Below are 27,695 nucleotides of genomic sequence, written 5' to 3' on the forward strand. Positions count from 1 at the left end.
GTATGTCTACATGGCTAAAAACTTCTATTCTTTTAGTTTGATAATGGCAAAACCTATACTAAGGCCCTTGTACTATACCATTTTTATTCGAGAGGCCCCTAGTCCAAAATTGTTCACGTTCGGATCCCTGTACTTGGCAAAACCCAATTATAACACCCTTACGTGGATGGAAAATGGCAAGTGTAATTCACTTGCGTTATGTGAGAGTGTGAAAACAAAAATTTGTGTATTTTTTTTAACTTTTAATCCCTAAAACAATGTGTAAAATACACATAAATCGAAGCACATTTAAAGTATTTTTTCCTTTTCTTCAATTTGCATAAAACGCTGCGTTTAATCCTTCTTCTCCACTATCATTAGCATCAACCCAGTAACTGTTTTGTGGTTAATACCGAAATCAAGATCTTAATAAGGGAAGTATGAATCTCTTGGATTCTTTGACACATATAGAGTAATAAAATCAAAAAGTTGCCTAGTTAAATTTATATAATGATTTGTTGCTTCTGTGCCACCTTCATTTCAAATTGTCAGATACTGAATCTTCCATAAATTCCCAGCTCTATATGGAATTGGAGTTTCTCTTGATGAAATTTCACTCATTTTACCAAAGGTTTGAATACTTAAGATGGAACTTGAAGTTCAATCATTTTCTCTCGGATCTTGCACAATCTGTTCAAAATAATTTTAGCAGAAGAAGAAATTTCAGATCTATTTCAAGCGGGTCTGAGAACCCACAGGTCAAAAAAACCGCAGAGATTCTCGCCGCCTCCTCGTATCCGTTATTTCACGGCAGTCAAGCAGCTTCAACCGTTCGAGGTTACAATGGATTGAGATGATAACAAATCTTTAATTTTCTCGCCGCCGTTCGATCAATTTCATCAATGATTTCTTCGTTTTCTTGTCCAATTTCCAAAAATCTATGTTCCATTTCGTTGGAAAAAACCTTGATAGAAAAAATATACAAAATTTGACTCAGACCAGTACTAAGTTTAATAAATTAGTTGAATAAATTTATTTACCTATAGTCGGGGATTGAAATCTCAGAGTTCCATTCAAAAAAAAATCTCAGAGTTGGTCATTTTGAATTGGGCGAAACAGGTCAATGGAAGAAGATGATGGAAAAATGATAATTTTGCCATCAAATTTATTTGGTTTTACACTTTTTTGTTAAGTTGTGATTTTGTGTGATTTAAGTCCTAAAAATTAATGCCACATGGACCTCAATACATGGAAAATAACGCCACATCATATTTTTCTGTTAATTAACGGAGAGTGAATTACACTTGCCATTTTCCGTCCACGTAAGGGTGTTATAATTGGGATTTGTTAAGTACAGGGGTCCGAACGTGAACAACTTTAGAGTAAGGGCCTCTCGAACAAAATTGGTATAGTACAATGGCCTTAGTATGGGTTTTGCCTTTGATAATTCACATCATATAAATAGCCACATATACCATACATAAACACCAATAATAAATTCACACATGTTAAATTTTAATTTCTATAAAATAATTTCAATATCTAAGATAAAAAAAATATAAACTTCATGACTCACTTAAGAACACTCTTAAAAAACTTACATTTAACACTATCGATTTCAATATGTATTTCATCATTTATAAAAACATGTCACCTATCAAATACTTAAGCCAACTAATATGACCAAAAAAGTTTGAGAAGCCTCAATGTGACTGGTTCTCAAAAAGTTCGAGAGGCCTCAATGTGAAGTAAAGACGACGACAATCTCAATAAACCTAAACCCGCCGAGACATAAGTCTAATACAAGGAAAGTGTATGCTAAGCAGTCAATTATTATCTCTTTTTCTTCCCACCCTTTCTGGACGTGGCTTCAGAATTTGATATGGATGCAGAGTCCTGCTTCTTAGTCCGCCCAGGATGCAGAGACACCAACTCAGCAACATGCAGCATTAGCTGTTTATCTGCAAGGTAGCCAAAGGATGAATAAATGCGGAGAAAAGAGCAAGTAAAATTCCCAAAACAACTTATCATGAAAGATACATTAAAAAATTGGTAATTCACGCCCTTGAGCTATAATTCATAAAAAAAATTCAAATTTAATATCAACAAAATGCGCCACTAAGCTTTTTCAGGATTGAAAGCTCAACATGAACCACAAACCAAGTTGCCAGAACAACAAACAAATAAAGACCATAGCAAGACAAGGAGAAAAGAGAGAAGAAAAACATTAAAACACCTACACAGAAATAAAGAAACACAAAGACAGAGAAAAATACCTAAGCTCACAAACACAAATGCACCCACATGGAGAACCACAAAAGCATAGAAACACGAACATACTACTTGTATAGAGAAACATTAAACACACAAAAACATCCACATAGAGAAACAAAAAAACACAAACAAAACCACATAGAGAAACAAAGAAAGAAACATAAAAACACCCACATAGAAAAACATTTAAGCAAAGAAGTACAAATGCACCCACATGGAGAACCACCAAAGTATAGAAACACAAACACACTTACATAGAGTAACATTAAAACACCTACATAGAAAGAAAAAAACACCCACATAGAAGGACACCAAAGCACAAAACACATAAAAACACCCACATAGAAGGACACCAAAGCACAAAACACATATAAACACCCACATAGAAAAACACCAAAGCACATAAACACAAATACACTTACATTTAAAAACACCAAAGCACATAAACACAAACACACCCACATACAAAAACACCCAAGCACATAAACACAAACACACCCACATACAAAAACACCAAAGCACATAAACACAAGCACACTGATTCTATCATTAGTTCTTTTTTCTTTGACCTGATATCTCATTAGTTCAAGTTGCAATTCATTACAACTAAAGTTAACGTAATTCACATGAATCAACAACATTGGCATAGATGTATTTGCTTATTGACAAGCAGCTAAAGATACAATGAACTCACAGCATTACCATACACATCAAAAACAATACTATCCTTAAATAATCATCATGAATTAAACATTAATTTCCAAGAAACTATATCAGAATTTCCAGAATATAAATTCCAATCATAATATTTAGAAATAATCAGACTTTAGAGGCTTATCTGGAGTTCCACCGATTGTTTCATACTCTGCTCGTATCTTCTGCTTCATTGTCTCTGACACTTCCCTCTGCAATTCAAATAGGTAAGAGTAATATAAGGACAAACCCTTGGGAGCTGGTTTAATATATCGAACTTTGTCCTTTAAAAATATGACATTTTTTGCTCTCCCCGCCTTTAAACTATGAACAGTTCCTACAAATGTGAGCAAAATTTAAGAAATGTACCAATTGATCCTTCTTCGAGACTATGTGCAGCTATAAATGAAAATCCAACTGGGAATAAGCCAACTCCGTTTTCTGGCATATCAAGTAAAAGTTTATTGCATATCAGCTAATAGAATATACAAGTCATAATAAAAGATTAAATGTCCAATTCTACAAGATATGAAAACGCATAATTAATTAGCAATAAAAGGACACAATTGAACTTGAAACTGTACCTCTATAAGGCTCTTGGCAGCCTTATAAGCCTCGTTTCCGACGCTTCTGTTTGCTACTTTTCACATTTCAAACTTTGTCATAAAAGATCAAAAATGTCTGTCATACAAAAATGCTATCATTTTAGGGAAAATATATATGAAAAATGCACAAGCAATGCTCAACATAATTACCTTCACTATTAAATATCGCCATCTGTAAGTATACTTTGATCTTGGAGTATCAAAACAAATGCTCCACCTTCCATTACTTTCTTAAGATCATGTAAAACTTGAACTCTAGCTAGATCATCTGTTAACAGGTTTTTTCATAAAAAAAATTAATTCTACAAAAACATTATACTGTAACACTACTACAAGTACAGAATAACGCTGCCATCTAATATTATTAATTTAAAGTTGCAGATTTCAGAATATAGCAAAAGGAGAGCTACTTCTGAAGTACTACAACTTCTTACAAATCTCAAAACACCTTATTAGTTGTAGTATACATAAATATGCCAAGGACACATATTTATAACAAGGATAGCAAAAGAAGTAAAAGATAAATAAAATATAAATTAAAATAGCTTACCTTCTCAAAAACCCTAAGAACCAGTTCCCGACTTTTGAACCCACGCTTGCTTCTGCAAACACATTAAACCTTCAACAAAATTAGTAAACAAGGGAACTGAGAAAAGATATAATGACGAATCTATATGAATACAAATTATTTAAGGTACAAGCAACTCATGAGAACCATAACCAGAAGCACTTCCACCTCCCTCTGAAAGCTTCCCCTCAACAGGTAAGCCAACAGCATCCCTCACAGTATGTAATGGTCCCCGACGACCAAAATGTTTATGTGATCCTGCACAAGATGAAGCACTCAAGTTGTGACTTGAGAAATATGGATAATTTATGAATCAAGATAGTAAAAAGATGCAGACGTGGTATCTAAAACCAGCCAAATTTACCATTATCTAAGGAAGAGTGGCTGTTCCATCCACTCCTTGAATTAATGACTCAACTTTTATATCTCCATGATGTCCTAATAATTTATAAGCAGAAAAACTATCAAACCAAACTGTTTAAATATAATATAAATTACACCACAATTTGCAACATGTGCTTCCTTATTTTAGAGGCCCAATGTTGCGTGTAAAAAACTGTTATCATGTATTGTTGTACCATACGGTTCTTATTTCAATTAGCCAATGCAATTTAAAGGATTGATGTCTCAAACCATTAGATATAAAAAAACATTAACTTAGCAATCATTATCATATTAAACATTCATGTTAAGTAATGGTGCACCTTGGAAAGTGGCTAATGAATGACTGTGTAGATTGAGATGCAAATGACGATAAAGACTCATCACTTGCATAAGATCCATCTGATCGCCGAGGAGGAGTCCAAACACCAAGATCAGGTCTATCCCTATTTCTTGTGCGCTTTTCCAGCTTCTCACCAGAAAAAACATGCAAGTCGTCAACAGCACCCTTGTCATCTGAAGCTCCATTCACATCCTTCAAAACCAGTTGCACTTGTGGATGTTGAGGTGGACGCTTCTCCTTTTCTACGCTGGAGGATTAACTTTGCTTCTCTACTTGCACTCTGGAAGATTGACCTTTGTGTGAATCTTTGTTTAAAAGAATGCTTCTGATTATCTGTCCACTGGTCTCCTGCTGCTAACTCTGTTTAAAAGCAGAAGGGGTCACACTTTTATAAAGCTGCGGTAGACACCAAGCGAAAATATATATTAATATTGAAATCTAGACATAAAATAGAGAACTTACAATGCATTTAAAATGGGTAATTCAAAGCCGTTGGCTTCCTTCTCATCTTCCGCACCCAGTCTATTGCCCGTACATCCTCACCTTCAAACAAAACCCTGGACTTACCCAACCTGCAAGGACTTACCCAACCTGCAAGAAGAGTCGTAAATAATTAATAGCAACAGACAAATACAAAAAGAAGTTTGCTAACGGAACAGTTTTTATTGCTACAAGAGACCCAAAAGACGCAAAGCATACCTGCTGCTGCGGTAGTTGTCGACAAAGATCCTTTTCAAGCCAAGACACCAACACATAGAAGCACAAAAACACCCACATAGACATACACATACACAGAGAAGCACAAACATACCCACATAGATAAATCACATACATCAAAGCATGTAGAAACACAAGAACACCCACACACAGAATGTAGAAATACAAACACACCCACATAGATAAAGCACATAAACACAAACACATACAAACACATCCACATAAGAAAAACATCAAAGCTTGTAGAAACACATACAGACAGACATGTAGAAATATAAACACACCCACATAGAGAAACACAGATTGAAATAAACAACTCCTTCCCTTCCTTTTTATAAGGGTAAAATAAATCCATATTGAAGTTGGATTTGTGCAAGAAAGTAACGTCCCACATCTACTCCAGCTTGAAGAATAATCTGTTCAGTGATTAGCATACATAATTCAATCAAATAAGAAAGAGAACAATAACTCAATAAAAACCTACGAGTTCGTGGCATTTGCATTAATATGCAAGGGCATGAGATACTTATTATAAACAAAATACCCAGAACTCATAGATTGCATTGAGAAACATAGTATGGCTTACCTTGACCAAATCAACATCATTAGCCATTGCAGCAATATGCAAAGTTGTATGCTCATGCTGAGCATCTTGCGCAGTAAGATCTGTAAGGAAAAATATGTTTACGAGCAAAGTCATCAGACCCAAAAGAAAAGAACATAATAGGTTCAAGGCTTTTGTGTCGATGAGTTCATTCTTTTATATGTTATTGCTAGCTAGTCCAAGGCTTTTGTGTTACCAATTTCGTGATCTTTCTTTACAGAAGCTGCCATACACAATGCAGTTCCAACTGGACTTGGTAGATCAATTGTCTCAGCAATTTCTTATGGGAAAGCGATTTCCAACCACCTTTTCACAACAGCCACATTCCATGTCGCTATGCACAAGTGCAAGGGTCTGTGGCATTAGGAGAATCAACATGAGCAAAAAGGAGTTGCAGGTAAAACTCAGTAGAAACGTAGAACATAACATATAGCAGGAAAATTCAGTAGAACATAATACCCCCGCAATTAATACTAAAATTAAAAGCTTTCGCATGAATCTTGAACAACTTTGCATATTCACTTGATTATAGTAAGAACCGACAAATAACCCTAAAATAACAATGTGAGAAGCAAGGAAAGGGGAAAATTATAGCCAACGGAGAATTGTCAATTTTCTATTTCCAAAATCAAAACGTTAATAGAATCAAAGGCACTGTCTCCTAGAAAAGTAGGAATAAGAAAGCTTTCATAGTTGACATGATTCTTTTCCCCCTTAAGTTATCTTACAATATTAATACGAAAAGAAATAAAAAAGAATTAGTTCTCACCTCAAATTTTTTGAATTTTGGAACGCCATTGACCTACAGCCTCCATTTTCCAAATAGCAAGAGCGCAATCGGTATATTTCTTGGCGACAGCTCTATGCAGGACAGTTTCACCTTCATCGTCCACAGCATTGGGATCAGCTCCAACCAGAAGTAGCTCCTGTCAGAATAAACCAAAATTCATAAAGAAACCGAAGTAAATATTTAATTACGGATAACTAATAAGCTGAAGACTTACGCGCATACAATCAGGTTGTCCATGGTAGGCACAAACGTGAGCAACTGAAAGACCAAAACCATCTCTTAACTTAGACCTGACATTTTCCCCTCTCATGATAAGAGCACGGACACATTCTGCAGATTCAGCAGCTAAAGCAAAGACAAGAGGGGGATCGCCATCTGTATCTAAACCACCAACATCTGCCTGTCTGTACTCCAATATAACGCCAATAAGTTCTGTACTACTACGTCTACAAACCAGGTGAAGAGCCGTTTGTCCATCGGTGTTCTGAGCTTCTAACAGCATAGACCCTGAACCACCGCCATTTCTCCTTCTCCTTGATAAGTCTCTCCTTTTCTCGTTGCCGCTCTTGTCTTGTTCCCCTTTTCTCTCTCTTTCTATGTCTCTCCCTTACAAAAGTTGATCCTTTGTAAGAGTCCAGTAACTAACTAAAATAGGGAAACGCCCAAAACTTTCAACCTGCAAGGAAAAATGTATTGTTATTTAATTTAGAACTATCATCCATAACTCTGTCCACTAAAAAGAGAACAAAAGGAATTAAGATCTTGCAAGTCCTCGTATAACTAAAAGGGAGGATCTTGACTCTTGCACATTCATGTAAAGATGATGGGATTGCTAAACCTGAAAAGATGAAGTAATAAGGAGAATAAGCTCAGACTCAAGACGTAAAAATGATAACCACAATCAAATAATGAGATCATGAAGTTACCTTAACTGCTAATAAATCAACTATATTATACAGTAAAACTAGTCCCCTGTCAGATGATTCACGACCAAAATTTGAGCTTGGAATACTCAACCATAGAGTTGTAGCAGCTTTGATATCTTGAAGGATTTGCTGCTTGCAGAAAGAAACACAAGACAGCTTAGGAGAAAAAGACAGCGTAATGTTAATTCTGGCATAAACATATTAACTAAGTAAAGGCATAAATTTTATGCATTAAAACGTAAAATACAGGGACTAGCCTTCTATGATTAACACCTTTGAATTTGGGTCAGCTTACTGGATACATAAAGCAAGCAAGCAATGTCCCACATCTAAGTGATGAGAACTTGGTGTTCCGTCAACATGCTCTCCACCATTCTGTTTCAGTGTCTATCTCAAGTAAGTCACATACCAACCCTGTCAAGAGGAAAAGCATTGTTACCAAATGTTTAACAAGCAAAGATTGGAGGAATAAAGAAACATGCAGGAGTAAATAACTCACAATTGCTGAAATTGCATATGTCAAACACTGACTACAGTCCTTCAAACCTTTAAGGCCAAAGGCCCTCAATACGCGTCCTTTTCGTAGTAGAACTTCCAGTATGTGTGCAGGGCTAATTTGTATGGTATACTCATCTTGCAGGAGAATATCTATTATTTCAAATTGCATTCTCTGGCACAATTTGGGTACATAACATGTAAATCTTCATATGCAAGGAGCTCCTATATAAATAAATATATGGAGTGTAAGGAAAAAAGAAGGAAGAGCAAAATCCATAAAAACAATTATAAAAGAGATGGTGCAAAATTTAAAGTTAATGAAGAAATAAATCCATATAAAAAAAGTAGCATAAAGGACCAACCTGCTGTAAAATTTTGCCAATTGACCTCTTTGACAATTTCCCCGAAAATGACAAGAAATAATACAAGGTTGAAGCTTTAGCATCCACCTCCAAGTGCTTATGAAGTTTGCATTGTACCTAGAAATTAGATAATAATCAGATAACAAACAAGGAATATTAATTATGATGGTTGAAGGTGTGTTCAAGTGCTACCTTCACCTATCGATTCACCAAAGGCATAGGACCCGACAACTTTTTCAATATACCTTCAACAACAGACCAATTATCAAAAAGATTGATTGTGGCGTCCACTGGTCTCCTGCCGCTGACTCTGTTTGAAAGCAGAAGGGGTCACACTTCTATAAAGCTGCTGTAGACACCAAGCGAAAAAATATATTTAAATTAAAATGACACAACTAGACATAAAATAGAGAACTTACAATGCATTTGAAATGGGTAGTTCAAAGCTGTTGGCTTCCTTCTCATCTTCCGCACCCAGTCTATTGCCCGTACATCCTCACCTTCAGACAAAACATACCTGCTGCTGCGGTAGTTGTCGACAAAGAACCTTTTCAAGCCAAGACATTAACACATAGAAGCAGAAAAACACCCACATACACATACACATAGAAGCACAAACATACCCACATAGATATAGCACATACATCAAAGCATGTAGAAACACAGAACACCCACACACAAAAATGTAGAAATACAAACACACCCACATAGATAAAGCACATAAACATAAACACATCCACATAAGAAAAACATCAAAGCATGTAGAAACACATACAGACAAACATGTAGAAATACAAACACACCCACAGAGAAACAGATTGAAACAAACAAGTCCTTCCCTTCCTTTTTATAAGGGTAAAATAAATCCATATTGAAGTTGGATTTGTGCAAGAAAGTAACGTCCCACATCTACTCCAGCTTGAAGAATAATCTGCTCAGCGATTAGCATACATAATTCAATCAAATAAGAAAGAGAACAATTACTCAATAAAAACCTACAAGTTCCTGGCATTTGCACTAATATGCATGGGCATGAGATACTTGTTATAAACAAATAACTCGGAACTCGTAGATTTTATTGAGAAAGCTGATATGGCTTACCTTGACCAAATCAACATCATTAGCCATTGCAACAGTATGCAAAGCTGTACGCCCAAGCTGAGAATTTTGCACAGTAGGATCTAATCCAGCAGCAAGCAGTATTGGCACCAGTTCTCTCCCATCTAAGAGAAATAGGAAAAATATGTTAATGAGCAAAGTCATCAGGCCGAAAAGAAAAGAACATAACAGGTCCAAGGCTTTTGTGTTACCAATTTTGTGATCTTTCTTTACAGTAGCTGCCATACACAATGCAATTCCAACTGGACTTGGTAGATCAATTCTCTCAGCAATTTCTTCTGGGAAAGCGATTTCCAACCACCTTTTCACAACAGCCACATTCCATGTCGCTATGCACAAGTGCAAGGGTCTGTGGCATTAGGAGAATCAACATGAGCAAAAAGGAGCTGCAGGTAAAACTCAGTAGAAACATAGAACATAGCATATAGCAGGAAAATTCAATAGAACGTAATACCCCCGCGATAAATACTAAAAGTAAAAGCTTTAGCATGAACCTTAGACAACTTTGGATATTCACTTTATTATAGTAAGAACTGACAAATAACCCTAAAATAACAATGTGAGAAGCAAGGAAAGGGGAAAATTATATCCAACGGAGAATTGTCATAATTTCCATTTCCAAAATCAAAAAGTGAATAGAATCAAATGCACCGTCTCCTAGAAACCTCCCCAAACAACCACCTAATACACAGAGAAGCAGGAATAAGAAATCTTTCATAGTCGACATGATTCTTTCCCCCCTTAAGTTAGAACTTACAATATTAATACGAAAGAAAATAAAAAAGAATTAATTCTCACGTCAAATTTTTTGAATTTCGGAATGCCATTTACCTACAGCCTCCATTTTCCAAAATAGCAAGAGCGCAATTGGTATATTTCTTGGCGAGAGCTCTATGCAGGACAGATTCACCTTCATCGTCCACAGCATTGGGATCAGCTCCAGCCAGTAGTAGCTCCTGTCAGAAAAAACCAAAATTCATAAAGAAACTGAAGTATATATTTAATTAGTGATAACTAATAAGCTGATGCTCACGCGCATACAATCAGGTTGTCCATAATAGGCCCAAACTTGAGGAACTGAAGGACCAAAACCATCTCTTAACTTAGACCTAACATTTGCCCCTCTCATGATAAGAGCACGAACACATTCTGCAGATCCAACAACTAAAGCAAATACCAGAGGGGGATCGCCATCTTTATCTAAACCATCAACATCTGCCTGTCCGTATTTCCAATATAACCCAAATGGGTTATGCACTACCACGTATACAAGCCAGGTGAAGAGCCGTTTGTCCATCGGTGTTCTCAACTTCTAAAAGGATAGACACTGAACCACAACCATTTCTCTTCTCCTTGATAAGTCTCCTTTTCTCGTTCCCGCTCTTGTCTTGTTGACCTTTTCTCTGTCTTTCTATCTCTCTCCTTTGTAAAAGCTGATCCTTTGTAAGAGTCCACGAACTAACTAAAATAGGGAAACATCCAGCAGTTTCAACCTGCAAGGAAAAATGAATTGTTCTTTAATTTATAACTATTATCCATAACTATGCCCACTAAAAAGAGAACAAAAGGAACTAAGATCTTGCAAATCCCCGTATAACTAAAAGGGAAGATCTTGACTCGTGCACGTTCATGAAAAGATGATGCGATTGCAAAACTGAATTAATAAAGTAATAAGGACAATAAGCTCAGACGCAGAAGGCGTAAAAAATGATAACCACAAACAAATAAGGAGATCATGAAGTTACCTTCACTGCTAATAAATCAGCAATATTATACGTCAAGACTAGTCCACTGTTTGGAGCTGATCCCAATGCTGTGTAAATAACTCACAATTGTTGAAATTGCATCTGTCAAACACCGAATACAGTCCTTCAAACCTTTAAGGCCAAAGTCCCTCAATACGCGTCCTTTTCTTAGTAGAAGTGTCAATCTCTGTGTAGGGCTAATTTGTATGGTATACACATCTTGCAAGAGAATATCTATTATTCCAAGTTGCATTCTCTAACAATTCTAGGTACATATCATGTAATTCTTCATATGCAAGGAGCTCCTACATAAATAAATATATGGAATGTAAGGAAAAAATAAGGAAGAGAAAATCCATAGTAACAAGTATAAAAGAAATGGTGCAAAATTTAAAGTTAATGAAGAAATAAATCCATATAAGAAAAGCAGCATGAAGGACCAACCTGCTGTAAAATTTTGCCAGTTGACCTCTTTGACAATTTCCCCAAAAATGACAACAAATAATACAAGGTTGAAGCTTTATCATCCACCTCCAAGTGCTTACGAAGTTTGCATTGTACCTAGAAATTATAAAATAATCAGACAACCAAACAAGGAAAATTAATTACTATGGTTGAAGGTAAGTGCTACCTTCACCGATTGCTTCACCAAAGGCATAGGACCCGGCAGCTTTTTCAATATATCTTCAACAACATACCAATTTTCAAGACCATTTACAATTATCTTGTTTATTTTGGGACTGCCACATTGGTAGACAACATCCAAAACAAAAGCAGTGCGTGTACATGTCTCCCAAACAAAATCTAAAATAATGTCTTGTAAAAGATCACCACACTTAACCCATTGGACTGGTTCATATAGATTTGACAAAGAAGGACAGCATAAGTCCAGGATGCTCTGCAAGACAATTTTAATGCTTTGAAGCCTGAAATAGAGTAAGCAAACAAAAAGATGGCTTTTAAACATAAACGTATCAATCAACATAAGTATGTAATGTTTTTCAAGGTGATGTCAAAGAAAAGGACATTAATTTGCATGCTGGCCACACTTATCAACCTGTAAAAGAGGAAATATACACATTCAGAAAACTCAAAAAAAGAAAATATTGTTCAATATTTCAACTTCTGAAATAATAGCATACACAAGCAAGCAGAATTTTTTTACCATCTCTGGGAGTAGGAAAGGTACTGTAATTTGTTATAATGTAAATGCTAACATGCTTACACCTTCATTTGCCAACTTCATGTCAATCCGGATGATCTGGAAACACTCAGAAATTTATCAACCTTGTTAAGTGCTTGAATTTTTAAAATTTATGCATGCAGGTATATAAATGAGCGAGAAAACATAATACTAACATTTTCTTGGGAGTGGAAAAGTCGGGTTCGCTCTTGCCTTTCTTGAGCTGGTCTTCTTTCCCATTCTGCAGTATTTGACATCTCAGCTTCCGGTTCTTTTAGTTCAAGAATTTTGTTCAAACTCTCGTCAAGAAGATAGATCCTATCAATGATCAAGAAGTTTAAGAGATTAAGATAAAAACCCTTTTCTTCTCTAGCAATCTGAATGACATAAAATTAGCATAAGAGAGAGGAAGAGCATATGTTTTAGTTGACGAAGTTGATTATGAAGTTGATAATCAGAGCAAATACAGTTGTTTCCCTACCTGTCTCCAAGCATTTCGATGACTCGGGACCTTCCATAAGTACTTGAGAAGTTCAGCAATATTATGCCTGATGTTGAACTTGTCATAAAACTGCAAAAGATAAAACATAATGATTAAAACCCAAAACAAACCCAAAAACTTTGAATATTTGATGCTGAAAGATGGGTCAAGGCAATAGGTGATCAGGAAACAAACGAAACATGAAACAGGAAAATCATGATGCACATAGGAGCTAAAACAACAATCAGTCTCATTATGACAGCTTCCGGACTCTAGTTCACAAGAGCAGGACAGAACCAGGTAATAAAGCCAAGGTCTGGATGTCCAAAAACTAAGCATGACATCTAAAAAAATGGATTACAATGGCTACCCAAATATTCAAAACCTTGAATGACCTTCAATGCAATAAAGGTTTATCTCATATACTGGCATTGGTGAGAAGAGACATCACAGAGGTGCAATAATTGATGTTCAAGAAAAAAAGACCGTAACAGGAGATATCATTATTTCAAGTGTCTACTTCTCCAATCTATATTTTCAATTTCAAAAAGTAAAAATAAAAACACAAATTTAACTCAGTCTAGAATGAATGCTTATCAAACATATCATTGGGGAAAGAAACGGTATTAACAGACCCCCTTACACATTTAACTCAGTCTTAGAGAAAATCATCTCCCAATAACCGTATACTTTAAACATTACCTGGGTGTGAGAACCTGTGAATTCAATGTCAACAGCTTCAAGAGCTTCCTCACAACATACTCAAGGAACAATTGATGCCCTTCAAATAAAGTAGACGTAGCAGATGAACCGTTTGTTTCCAAATTTTCCAAATTGACTTGAACTTTTGCGAAAATATATTTATATGAGCCAGAAGATATTAATTATCTTCAACGTGGCATCCATCAGTTCAATACTTCAACCATCTTTGCTCTTAGATAAGGGTTTCTAATATATGTTGGACTTCCCATGAACATGACAATAACGCTCATAAAATCATCCTGCCAAGCAATGATTATAGGAGCAAAAAAAAAATTCAAAACCATATCTATGGTATAAAGCTGCTCGCAAAGAAAGTAAATGCCTAATTTGAGAATAAAGCGACAGAATACCTACGACCAAGACCCCATCCAAAGATTTTGGAATCCGGGAAGCAAATATGAGCAATTCCATGGCATCTTCTACAAAATGTTCTGGCATGCATGCAAATTCCATAGGGCATGTTGATGGCAGAGGCATTTTAAAGCCACCAACCAACCAAACCACCATTAACCGGAAGAAAGAAAGTGGACGTTGCATAAATGATTCATCCTTTTGAAAAGACCAACAGAATCAAAAAGAAAGTTACCTAGATCCTCCTAAACCTGTTAGTCAAATTCATTTAGCTGCATAGCTTCTCAATTATGGAGATTGAGAAAGGGATTTGCATCAGAGCTTTATGAATTTATACAGCTGCAAAAGCCAATAATGGAGAGGCAAATAAGGAGGAGATTATGTACCCTTAATATCTAAGCTTCATAGCAAAGCTTTTCCTGTGAATACAGCTCTATTGAGAAAGGGATTTGCATCAGAGCTTTATGAATTTATACAGCTGCAAAAGCCAATAATGGAGAGGCAAATAAGGAGGAGATTATGTACCCTTAATATCTAAGCTTCATAGCAAAGCTTTTCCTGTGAATACAGCTCTATTGAGAAAGGGATTTGCATCAGAGCTTTATGAATTTATACAGCTGCAAAAGCCAATAATGGAGAGGCAAATAAGGAGGAGATTATGTACCCTTAATATCTAAGCTTCATAGCAAAGCTTTTCCTGTGAATACAGCTCTAGATCTTTCTCAAGGCGAGCAATATTAACATGCATTTGTGGAGAAGGGGACTGCTCTTGCATGGATTTTAACGTCGATAGAGAATCTTCACACCTTGATATGTCCTGTCATAATTTTTATTAGTCAAAAGTCATTCATCTTAGCACTAATACACATAGTGAGAAGAAAAATGATATAAAATATAGGATAAGTTCAGTGCATAAATGTGGCATTTATTTACTTATTTATAAAATGATGTTGAAATCACCTGAACAAGATGCTTGAAGTCTAAAATGCTTTCAACAGATCCAAATCCAGCACCCTTGCAGTCATAAAGAAGCATTCACAAATAAAAGTGTACTTTGCCTTTTGATTGCTACTTGATGTAAGCTTATTAGTGCCACTACCAGAACTGGTGGCTTCTTGGGATTGGAACCATCACTGGATTCCGCAGAAGCATATGTTCTCCCAAGATTGCCTTTATTTATCCACTCCGTAACTTCTTTTAATGATGCATGTAAAGCTGTCAACTCCCTATTTAGATTGGAAATTGAGAAAAACTATCAATCTAGAGAGAAAGAGGATCGATGATAACATGTAATAGAACTGAATAAACTACATTAAGCGATCAATCACCTTAGCTCCAAATGTGGGCAACTGAAGGACCAAAACCATCTCTTAACTTAGACCTAACATTTGCCCCTCTCATGATAAGAACACTGACACATTCTGCGGATCCAGCAGCTAAAGCAAATACAAGAGGGGGATCGCCATCTTTATATAAACCACCGACATCTGTCTGTCTGTATTCCAATATAACGCCAACAAGTTATGTACTACCACATCTACAAGCCAGGTGAAGAGCCGTTTGTCCATCGGTGTTCTGAGCTTCTAACAGCATAGACACTAAACCACCGCCATTTCCTGATGCAGCCTTTGCAAGCAGATCCCTGCATAAATAATTAAGATGGAAACAGAAAAGGAGAGGAAACACAATACAGAATGTAAGATAGAATCCTCAAATTTCTTCAAGCAAACTAACCTATCGCCATTAACATCCCCTTCAGATACAAACCGATGTAAATGACTAGGGTTATCCTAAAAAACCTCCAGATCAATGCTGTCCAGCTGAACATATTTTGGCCCTGATTTTCAGTTCCACTCAATATTTAGAATTCATAAAAATACGATATCGGAATTAACTAAAAACAGCATGTTAAAATAACACTATTAATTTCAATTATTTAAGCAACTAAAAGGCATTCCTAATTTTAGTATTGTCCAGCCAATGGCGTTAAGAGAATTCAATATGTTAAACCCTAAACGTATCATCCCATGCATGCAAGGCAGGCAGTGGCAGAGGCTAGGCAAATGGGAGAAAGAGAACTTCAACTTGATGGAATACACCAAGCGAAAAAAAATATTGAAATTGAAATGACACCACTAGACATCAAATAGAGAACTTACAATGCATTTGAAATGGGCAATCTAAAGCTCAGCATCCCGTTGGCTTCCTTCTCATCTTCCGCACCCAGTCTATTGCCCATACATCAGTATCATCCTCACCTTGGTCCACATCAAACAAATTATTCAAAACCCTGGACTTACCCAACCTGCAAGAAGAGTCATAGATAATTAATAGCAACAGACAAATATATGAAATTGAAACAAGAACACAAATTGGTCGTCAACAGAACCCTTGTCATCTGAAGCTCCATTCACTTCCTTCAAAACCAGTTGCACTTGTGGATGTCGAGGTGGAGGCTTCTCCTTTTCTACGCAGGAGGATTGAATTTGCTGCAAGGAAAAACAAATGTCCATTAAAAAGAGAACTAAAAGAATTAAAATGTTGCAAGTAACCCATATAACTAAAAGGGAGGATCTTGACTCTTACACGTTCAAGTAAAGATGATTTGATTGCTAAACCTGCTCTCATGTTAGCACGAACAGCTCAACTGAATCCAATTGATGAATCCTGCCGTCTGGTAAATATCACAAAGCATTTTTCAGTTTCAAGTTTAAATTTCCCTTAAACAGAAACATGATTCATTTTAATATCCATTACAAAAGAATAGCTAAAATAGCCGAAAAAGGAACCTAAATTTTAATATCAATTACAAATGTTTAGGTAATTGACTAAAATTTCATTCTAGGAAAGAAAAAGAAGAAAAGCTCTACCTCAATAACAGTAGCAGTAGCCAGTTGACTGAAATTTCACGATGCTGATCATGGGTCCAAGTCCCACCACCAGCACCACATCATACTTCTTGCAGTCCTGTGCTAGAGCTCCATATGGACCGTCTCTCATTATCTTTGGAAACCTGCTGCCGTAGTTGTCCACAAAGATCCTGAGACTTCCATAGCACCACATCTTCTTGGCTACCTTTCTAGGTTCTTGTTATATCTACGCTTTTCCTTCTCCTTGATAAGTCTCTCCTTTTCTCGTTCCCTTTTTCTCCATCTTTCCATGTCTCTCCCTTGCAAAAGTTGATCCTTTGTAAGAGTCCATGAACTAACTAAAATAGGGAAACGCCCAGCACTTTCAACCTGCAAGGAAAAATGAACTGTTCTTTAATTCATAACTATCATCCATAACTATGTCCATTAAAAAGATAACAAAAGGAACTAAGATCTTGCAAGTCCCCGTATAACAGATGGGGAGGATCATGACTCTAGCACGTTCATGTAAAGATGGTGGGATTGCTAAACCTGAATAGATAAAGTAATAAGGATAATAAGCTCAGACTCAGAAGGTGTAACAAATGATCACCACAAACAAATGATGAGATCGTGAAGTTACCTTCAATGCTAATAAATCAGCTATATTATACGGTAAAACTAGTCTACTGTCAGATGATTCATGACCAGAATCTGAGCTTGGAATACTCAATCATAGAGTTGTAGCAACTTTGATATCTTGAAGGATTTGCTGCTTGGAGCAAGAAACATAAGACAACTTAGAAAAAAAAACACAACATAATGTTCATTCTGGCATAAACATATTAACTATGTTTAAATGCATAAATTTTATGCATTAGAAAGTAAAATACTGGGACTAGCCTTTCTATGATTAACACCTTTGAATTTGGGTCAGCTTCCTGGATACATAAAGCACACAAGCAATGTCCCACAGCTAAGTGATGAGAACTTGGAGTTCCGTCAACATGCTCTCCACCATTCTGTTTCAGTGTCTATCTCAAATAAGTCACATACCAACCCTGTCAAGAGCAAAAGCATTGCTACCAAATGTTTAACAAGCAAAAGATTGGAGGGGGAAAAAAACATGCAGGAGTAAATAACTCACAATTGTTGAAATTGCATCTGTCAAACACTGAATACAGTCCTTCAAACCTTTAAGGGCAACGGCCCTGAATATGCGTCCTTTTCCTAGGAGTGCCAATCTGTGTGCAGGGCTAATTTGTGTGGTATACACATCTTGCAAGAGAACATGTATTATTCCAAGTTGCATTCTCTGGCGCAATTCTGGGTATATAGCATTTAATTTTTCATATGCTAGGAGCTCCTATATAAATAAGGCCAAACTGTCAAAAAATACCAAACCTTTGCGATTTTTGTCAGTTATGACCAAACCTTTTAAAAATTGCAAATATAACCCGTTTTAGCAAATTATGTTCCTTTTATAGCCAAATTCGAATCAAATCGATTTTTTGACAACATGACAACCATATATATAAGATTAAAAAAGATTTAATCACAATAAAATACAAACATTTATGTGTTGTGTCATAATAAAAGGTTTAATTACAATAAAAAATCAAACTGATTCAAAAAATGGCTATAAAAGGAACACATTTTTCTAAAACGGGTTATATTTGCAAGTTTTGAAAGGTTTGGTCATAACTGACAAAAATCGCAAAGGTTTGGTATTTTTTGAGGGTTTGGCCTATAAATAAATAAGTGGAACGTAAGGAAAAAGGCAGGAAGAGAAAAATCCAAGTTACAAGTATAAAAGAAATGGTGCAAAATTTAAAGATAATGAAAAAATAAATCCATATAAGAAAAGCAGCATGAAGGACTAACCTGCTGTAAAATTTTGCCAATTGACTCCTTTGACAATTTCCCCGAAAATGACAAGAAATGATACAAGGTTGAAGCTTTTAGCATCCACCTCCAAGTGCATACGAAGTTTGCATTGTACCTAGAAATTAGATAATAATCAGACAACCAAACAAGGAAAATTAATTACTATGATTGAAGGTGCGTTCAAGTGCTACCTTCCACCCATTGCTTCACCAAAGGCATAGGACCCGGCAGCTTTTTCAATATATCTTCAACAACAGACCAATTTTCAAGACCATTTACAATTATCTTTTTTATTTTGGGATTGCCACATTCGTAGACAACATCCAAAACAAAAGCAGTTCGTGTACATGTCTCCCAAACAAAATCTAAAATAACGTCTTGTGAAAGATCACCACACTTAACCCATTGGACTGGTTCGTATAGATTTGACAAAGAAGGACAGCATAAGTCCAGGATGCTCTGCAAGATAATTTTAATGCCTTTGAAGCCTGAAATAGAGTAAGCAAACAAAAAGATGGCTTTTAATCATAAAAGTATCAATCAACATAAGTATGTAATGTTTTGCAAGGTGATGTCAAAGGAAAGAACATTAATTTGCATGCTGGCCATTCTTATCAACCTGTAAAAGAGGAAATATACACATTCAGAAAACTTAAAAAAGAAATATTGTTCAATATTTCAACTTCTGAAAAAATAGCATACACAAGCAAGCTGAATTTTTTTACCATCTCCAGGAGTAGGAAAGGTGCTCTAATTTGTTATGATGTGAATGCTAACATGCTTACGTCTTCATTTGCCAACTTCATATCAATCCAGATGATCTGGAAACACTCAGAAATTTATCTACCTTGTCCAGTGCTTAAATTTTTAAAATGTATGCATGCAGGTATATAAATGAGCAAGAAAACATAATACTGACATTTTCTTGGGAGTGGAAATGTAGGTTCGCTTCTGCCTTTCTTGAGCTGGTCTTCTTTCCCATTATGCAGTATTTGACATCTCAGCTTCCAGCTCTTTTAGTTCAAGAATTTTTTTTAAACTCTCGTCAAGAAGATAAATGCTATCATTGATCACAAAGTTTAAGAGATTAAGATAAACACCCTTTTTTTCTTCTCTAGCAATCTTAATGACATAAAATTAGCATAAGAGAGAGGGAGAGCATATGTTTTAGTTGACTAAGTTGATTATAAAGTTGATTATCAGAGCAAATACAGTTGTTTCCCTACCTGTGTCCAAGCATTTCGATGACTAGTGACCTGTCGTAAGTACTCGAGAAGTTCAGCAATATTATGCCTAATGTTGAACTTATCATAAAACTGCAAAAGATAAAACATATTGATTAAAACCCAAAACAAACCCAAAAATACACCTCCAAGTGCTTACGAAGTTTGCATTGTACCTAGAAAATTAAACAATAATGAGACAAGCAAACAAGGAAAAAACATTACGTGGTTGAAGGTATAGGACCCGACAGCTTTTTCAATATATCTTCAACAGCAGACTAATTTTCAAAAAGATTGATTTTGGCGTCCACTGGTCTCCAGCCATTCACTCTGTTTGAAAGGAGAAGGGGTCACATTTTTATAAAGCTGCGGTAGACACCAAGCGAAAATATATATTAAAATTGAAATGACACCACTCGACATAAAATAGAGAACTTACAATGCATTTGAAATGGGTAATTCAAAGCTGTTGGCTTCCTTCTAATCTTCCGCACCCAGTCTATTGCCCGTACATCCTCACCTTCAAACAAAACCCTGGGCTTTCCCAACCTGCAAAAAGAGTGGTAAATAATTAATAGCAGTAGACAAATACAACAAACGATTTCTACAAGAGACCACAAAGACTGAAAGCATACCTGCTGGTGCGGTAGTTGTCGACAAAGATCCTTTTCAAGCCAAGACACCAACACATAGAAGTACATACACATAGAACCACTACCTCTTCGCTTACCTTGAAAAGCTGCCGAGGAGAAACTCATCAAAGTTCATCCTCAACTACCTCTTTTCTAATATAGCTTGCGTAGAATAAAGAGAAACAAAGAAAAACGAACTTACATAGCAATCTTTTCCTTCTGAACGGTAACGTGCTTCTCGGAGATTTGGAATGCTACGTCTAACTTGTTCACCACGGTATTCGAAGACCTGGAGAAGAGCACGTGCAAAAGAATTCCACCAATGAAAATACTTGCTTATAAGGACCGATTTTTAAGCTGTAACAGAAACAACATACCATTTCTCCTTCTTGAAAATTTCTCCTTGCAAAAAGGTCCCATCTATTATTGAAAGAGGAAATGAGAATTGCCTGCAAATGGTAAAGTCTTTCCCTGAAAGAAGAAAAACTTTCAAGCTCCTAAACTACCTGTGCCATGAGATAACAACAATTAAGATTGATTTTGAATTGTTTGCTCTTGAAAACCAAATCAAAAAGTAAACAAACATTCAATCCCATATAAAATTGAAAACGAGAGAGAAAACTCATTTACTCTGAAAGAATTAAAATTCTGTATCAGGTCTAAAGGATGATTGCAAGGACCGGTCAATCGGTGCGAAGTAGCTTCTTCTTCTGTTCTCTAGGAAACCAAACAATAAAAGGAGAAAGTTCAATCTCTACAACCAGACTTCTGAGAATGAAACAATTTGATATATAAAAATGAATCTACTAAACATTTTGGTTTGGAACTGAAGATCAGGAGGTACCTTCTTATTGTTGTTTACTCTTTTAAATACCCGACACCTTGCAGCAGAGAGTGGCTCAACCTCGGTAATTTCTTCTGTTGGCAACTCTTCGAGTTTCACTCTGCTAGAAGAAATTAACCTCGTACCAGCCCTCTTTTTATTTTGAACAAGGCCAAAGTAGAGAACACCCCAACAGCAGTCTGTATGATCAAAACAGTATCTGGATTAGAAGCCCTGCACCAGAAAAAGAACTATGAGCAAATGCAAATGACAGAAAGGGAGTGGTAATTAGCTTCATCATCATATATAAGAACTTTGTACCTGAAATATGCATAATATGAAACCTTTTTTGAGGTCTGCCTCCCATATTTTTCCAAGCAGTGTAGCTGTAAGTGAGACAACACATGCTCAATCAAAAACTGCCAAATTCGAAAGTAACTATCATTGCAAAAATATTTCCAAAAGACAACTACCAACGCAAAGCATTAGAAATTTGCTTCAACATCATAACTAACTCACCTCCATGAGGTACCCTGCCCTTGAAGCACACATTGCATGGTAATAAGGGGAACACTTGGTGCATTGAGTGCAGGAACCATGAATTTGCTCACAAATGACACAAATCTGCAGTGCATGGCAATATAAAAAGATCACATACCACAATCAGATCTACTGCTTAAGAGTTTCGAAAAGGAGATGGACACTTTTCAGCATTAAACTGAAGAGGTAAAAAAAAAAGACAAATGGTGGCATGTTGCATTTAGAAATTACTCATAATCTACAATAAAAAGAGCTTATGGGAAGAGGATTGTTATTTCTAGTTCTCTCTTTTTGCTACCATTATCTAGAGGCTAAAACCGAGAGAATTTAAAACCAAGACGACAAAAAAGAATGACGATTAAAGCGTCAAAACACCACCTTGAAGTTTTGCACTCATTTTTGTTGTGTTTATTAGAATAGCCACTCTTGATAGAGTAATTGAAGAAATTTTGAATACAATTGTAAACCTTAAATGAGTTAAGCTTCAGTAGATGTCATTCAGAGGTGACTAAAATGAATATTCTACCTTTACAAAATTACTTGACAGAATGCTTAAGATGCCAAGAGCAGGTCCCATCTTTTCATCACTAGCAAAGCACACTTCAGGTTGAAACCAAGCACACGTAACTTGAACCCATAATGTCTCAACATCTGTCGGCTTTAGAGCACCGCCTAACAATTCAGGAAAGTAAGTATAATGAGAATAAACAGCAAGAATGAAACCAATTACAAGTTTCAAATGTTTTCAAAATCCATACATGATATCTAACAACCAACAGAAAAAGAATCCTGGTGAATACATCAAATTAAGAGGAGCTAAACTTTGATCATACATAAGATATTATTGTTCAACAATCGAACCATCAATTGTCTTGTTATTATTTAGCTATCAGTAGCTTCATTATTGGCTTAGATTAGATACCAAGGAAATGAGATCTAACCCCTTCCAACTAAAAGGAAAAAACAAAATTACAGGCTGTGTTACAGCATATGTCATAGAAGATTATGTGACACTACAAAGAGAACAACGTCATTGTTAATGACTAAATAAAATAACCAACCTTTCACAGGACAAAGACAACACTCTCACTTAACATCAAGTGTTTCACATGCTTTACAAACCCAGGCAGTGAAATCCCGCACATGTCTTGCTCCGTAGCATTCTTGATGAACTGCTATCTGACATCTCTGGCAGGTGTAGAAGAAAATATGTGTCAGGAGATCAAGTATGTGATAGGAATGGTTACAAGTAATATAGACTAAGAGTACCATATTACTTTAATATTAATTAATTTGGTCGTGTGTTTGTAAAATGTTGTATGTCACTGTCTTTCAGGCCATACTACAATTCTACAATAACAGATATCATGTCCGAAATAAAACCTTGAACAAAATAGTTTGAAAACAGACATATTGATGATATAATTGCAGTACCTGTTACAAATGATAATTTTATTGTAGTCCCAATCTTCAACCCATCTACATACAGCACAACGCTTTGTAGTCCACTTTGCAAAAAGAGGTTCATATTTTTCTGCAATATAATATAACTATAAGTTAATTCAAGAAAAACCCTGATGATATGCTGGAAAAAAAGGCAGAACGCAATTTGCCATGACAGAAGAAAAACATACCTTGCAAAAATGCAAGCAACTTCTGCTTTCGCTCTTTATTGGAAGGTCGCTTTGGAGGTTTGGTTGAAACAGCACGTGCATGCAGCTCTGCTAGCTGCATCATCTGCAAAGTCAAAAAGATAGCAAATTGGAAACATGAACTTCAGAGAGATATGCACAAGGACCTGAGGGATAGAACACAATGCCATTGTTCTAGAGGCAACATGGAACATTTCACCTTAATGCTGATCCTCCAATTTTTAACTTTAGAACCTGTATGACGTTCCCATTCACTAAGTGCTTGCTTTTTTGGCCCGCAAAAGTCACATTTGCACACGACCCTATAAAGAATATACTTACATAAATGAACTGAATATATGTTTCAGATATAAAGGGAAAAGAACTAGATAATCAAAATCTCTTGGAGTTCAGAAATTCTCTCTGTTTATATGTTCAAATATGTGAGACAGTAAAAAACATGAAATGACCTAAATTATCTATATCTATTCAAACTTGTGTATCGCCCACCACAAGTTTAAATATGCAGCATAAAAATGTTAACATAATAAATGAATAAACAAGGGTATAAACTTACTGAAAATATCCTATACAACAGCAGCGATAAAAAGACAAAAGGAAAAGGAAATCGTGAACTTTAAAAGTTATGTATTGCTTACAGGTGAAAGCTTAGGTAATATATGCCTTCTACTCCTGAGCAGATTACAGTAACTTTATTAGGTAGTGCCAATTGACCGTTACTTTTGTTCAATCTGTTTAAACAACATAGCCAACAAATATAGATAAATAAACTGGAGAAAAGAATTTAGCAGTAAAATATTTCTCAAGAACATATATCAAAAAACATGGCATACTTAGATTTTGGATGCCCTTTCTCTGAATCAGACAGTTCAAAACTAAATTTTTCTTTACAAGCAGGGCAGTAAAGATCAGTGGCTTCCAGATTCTTCAAGCAGAATAAATTGGTTAGAAAAGTTGGAAACTTCATTAATGCAAATGAATGGAGACACAACTTCATTAACCACCAAAGACAGACCTTAAAATGGCCGTTGGAAATTCAATCACATTCAGCATGGACCCAAACTTTAAAAACATCACATCGCACCTGATAGCAAGTAGATGCAGAAAAAACAATAAATAACAATAATAAAAGGTATTTCATATCCAGGAAATTTAAATAAATAATGACACTAGAACAACTGAAGTTTGCCTCACCCAGCTCCCAGTGTCCGAATGATTCCAAATCTTCTAGCATATACCACAAAAATGTTTTGAATTGGTCAACTGCATTAATAAATTAAGCATTTCTTAAAAATGAACCAACAGTTGACATAATTTTTTACTACAGCAGACAAATGCATTACTGGTAAAATCCTAAAAACAGTTATGAATTTAAAATATACACACCTATAAATACATATATTAGAATCTTATTGTTCAGGCCCTATTAAAGAAGTAGATCAGAAAAGCTTGCCTGGTACGGAGAGAATAAGTCTTGATCTCGGTTTGAAGCAGTAGCTTGTCGAAGCCATCAAAAAAACAACATGCTCTCCACCATTCCGTTTCAGTATCTATCTCAAGTAAGTCACGTACCAAGCCTGTGAAGAGCAAAAGCATTGCTAGAAATTAGATAATAATGAGACAAACAAACAAGGAAAATGAATGAAGGTGTGTTCAAGAGCTACCATTGCTTCACCAAAGGCATAGGACCCGACAGCTTTTTCAATATATCTTCAACAACACAGCAATTATCAAAAAGATTGATTTTGGCGTCCACTGGTGTCCCGCCGCTGAGTCTGTTTGAAAGCAGAAGGGGTCACATTTTTATAAAGCTGCGGTATACAGCAAACGAAAATATATATCAAAATTGAAACGACACCGAGAACTTACAATGCATTTGAAATGGGTAATTCACCCAGTCTATCGCCCGTACATCCTCACCATTAAACAAAACCCTGGACAAATTCAACAAAGCATACCTGCTGCTGCGGTAGTTGTCGAAAAAGACACCAACACATAGATAAACACACAGAAAAACATCGACGCATATATACGGACAGACATGTAGAAACTCATACGGACAGACCCAAAAACAAACAAGTGACAACTCCTTGCCTTCCTTTTTATATCGCTAAAATAAATCCATATTGAAGTCGGATTTGTGTAAGTGTAACGGTTTTTCTTGAATTGCACACTTTCAGTTTCAACTCACATTTCATTAATTAATCCATATTGAAGTGGGATTTGTGTAACGCGTTTTTTTGAATTGGAAAATATCTGACTTTCAGTTTCAACTCATATATATTTCATTAATTAATCCAGATTGAAGTGGGATTTGGAAAATATCTGACTTTCAGTTTCAACTCATATTTCATTAATTAATGTGTTATGTCACGTGTTTGTCATCCAATATAGGAAAATGTTACAATATCTCCTAAATAGGAAACACCTCATCACAAAAGCAAATCTTTTTGTCAAAGGGCAAAATAGTACTAAAATAATTCTAATTTATTCCGGTCATCTATAAAAATTATAATTATCTACTACTTTTAATATTAGAATAAAGAATTTAAAAAATAGTTTATAAGTTTTTATTTGTCAAATTGCCAACACATCTTTTATAGGCCTAATGTCTTAAAAACACCCCAAGCTTTTAGCCCCTTTTCAATCATACCCTGACGTTGAAAATTTGTTAATTTTACCCTATTTTGCATTTTTGTGTTTCAATTGTACCCTGAAAAATTAAATTAACGTCTTTTGCGTTTGGAAATTTGTTTAAAACATTCTTCATGTCTCGCATATATTGATTGTATATTTTTAAAATTTATTTAAATTTAGTAAAATTAATTAAGAATTTAAATTAGTGATTATGGTTTTTAGTTAGTTTTTAAAAATAAAGGACTTATTTGTACTTTTTTGAATAAAAAAGAATTTAATTTCATGTTTAGATTTAATTAATTGAATGATTTCATCATTTAAGTAAAAAAATTAATAAAAATTAAAATATTGGGGTACAATTGAAAATTGAAAATTCAAAAGTGGGTAAAATTGACAAATTTTCAACGTCAGGGTGGAATTGAAAAAAAGTTTAAAGGTGAGGGGTTTTTGAGTGATTAGGCCTCTTTTATATTATAAGTAAAATATTATTTAGTAATTCTCAAAATATTTTTTTAAATTTAACCATTTCCATAATTTCTTATTTTTATAATCTTTTTAGTTCAAATAAGTTTAAGTGTATTTCTAATTTTAGAGAGAAGAATCGAACAAGAAAGACAGACAGTTTTGGCCGAAATAGCTGAAAATTGTTGATCTGGTTTGGTTCATAAAATAATACTTAGATGTGGTGTTTTAAAAATCTACACGGTATTTTAAAAATAAAACGGCCACTCAGTTCAGTTCTTAAAACACTAATTAAAAATAGTAATTTAAGAATTGAATTAGACCAATTAGCTCATCGCAAAACAGAGGCTGAAAGACAGTTTGAAATTTTGATTAATCAAACTGTGAAAGCCGATGTAATATTAAAAATATATAAGATATTTTTGATAAATTAATTAGATCGCTTATTTATCGGTTGAAATATAAATCGGTAGCTCATATTATTAGACAAAAATATATTCAATTCTTGGAATATTTTGTCCTTTTTCTGTATTATTCATACTAAAATACACATTCTTCAAAATTTGCTTAATTAACACTAGAGAGATAAAACATATCAAAATATTCAAA

The 27,695-nt window shown here is 35.3% G+C and overlaps 1 protein-coding gene, 1 long non-coding RNA gene and 2 pseudogenes across 16 annotated transcripts; all 4 read right to left on the bottom strand.

The window, feature by feature from the left end:
• Nucleotides 1-1,560: 1,560 nt before the first annotated feature.
• On the bottom strand, nucleotides 1,561-12,763 carry LOC126687005 (E3 ubiquitin-protein ligase KEG-like). 15 transcript variants are annotated; one of them, XR_008789824.1, is made up of 16 exons: nucleotides 9,160-9,835; nucleotides 8,933-9,050; nucleotides 8,741-8,857; nucleotides 8,380-8,600; nucleotides 8,154-8,294; nucleotides 7,881-8,009; nucleotides 7,169-7,792; nucleotides 6,934-7,090; nucleotides 5,306-5,434; nucleotides 4,824-5,203; nucleotides 4,273-4,377; nucleotides 4,102-4,153; nucleotides 3,702-3,819; nucleotides 3,531-3,627; nucleotides 3,316-3,387; nucleotides 1,561-3,158 (listed from the first exon to the last, which is right to left on the bottom strand). XR_008789824.1 is itself a non-coding variant. In XM_050381368.2 (6 exons), exons 2-6 carry the CDS (start codon nucleotides 11,154-11,156, stop codon nucleotides 1,929-1,931), a joined length of 681 nt encoding a protein of 226 aa, XP_050237325.1. In that variant the 5' UTR covers nucleotides 11,157-11,352; nucleotides 11,605-11,798; the 3' UTR covers nucleotides 1,561-1,928. The 15 variants fall into 15 exon arrangements, 1 of the variants encoding a protein (XP_050237325.1); XR_008789827.1 differs by having other exon boundaries at nucleotides 4,267-4,377; XR_008789826.1 differs by having other exon boundaries at nucleotides 4,250-4,377.
• LOC126674294 (probable ubiquitin conjugation factor E4) lies at nucleotides 12,695-17,009 on the bottom strand (annotated as a pseudogene).
• Nucleotides 17,010-19,616: 2,607 nt separating this feature from the next.
• On the bottom strand, nucleotides 19,617-25,327 carry LOC126674303 (histone-lysine N-methyltransferase ATX5-like; annotated as a pseudogene).
• A 117-nt stretch (nucleotides 25,328-25,444) lies between these two features.
• LOC126687074 (uncharacterized) lies at nucleotides 25,445-26,293 on the bottom strand. Its single transcript, XR_007644042.2, has 3 exons — nucleotides 25,857-26,293; nucleotides 25,652-25,762; nucleotides 25,445-25,564 (listed from the first exon to the last, which is right to left on the bottom strand). It is a non-coding gene; the product is annotated as an uncharacterized LOC126687074 (long non-coding RNA).
• Nucleotides 26,294-27,695: the final 1,402 nt, after the last annotated feature.

The sequence above is a fragment of the Mercurialis annua genome, linkage group LG1-X (genome assembly GCF_937616625.2).
Source record: "Mercurialis annua linkage group LG1-X, ddMerAnnu1.2, whole genome shotgun sequence".
Lineage (NCBI taxonomy): Eukaryota > Viridiplantae > Streptophyta > Magnoliopsida > Malpighiales > Euphorbiaceae > Mercurialis > Mercurialis annua.

Bases quoted from the DNA above. Each gene is read 5' to 3' on its own strand.
- LOC126687005 (XM_050381368.2), bottom strand. From the start codon at position 11,156: ATGGACAAACGGCTCTTCACCTGGCTTGTATACGTGGTAGTGCATAAC. The intron at 10,209-10,690 runs GTAAATGGCATT...CTAATGCCACAG, and splicing joins TTGGAAAATGGAGGCTGTAG to ACCCTTGCACTTGTGCATAG. The intron at 9,964-10,050 runs GTAACACAAAAG...TATTTCTCTTAG, and splicing joins AAAGAAAGATCACAAAATTG to ATGGGAGAGAACTGGTGCCA.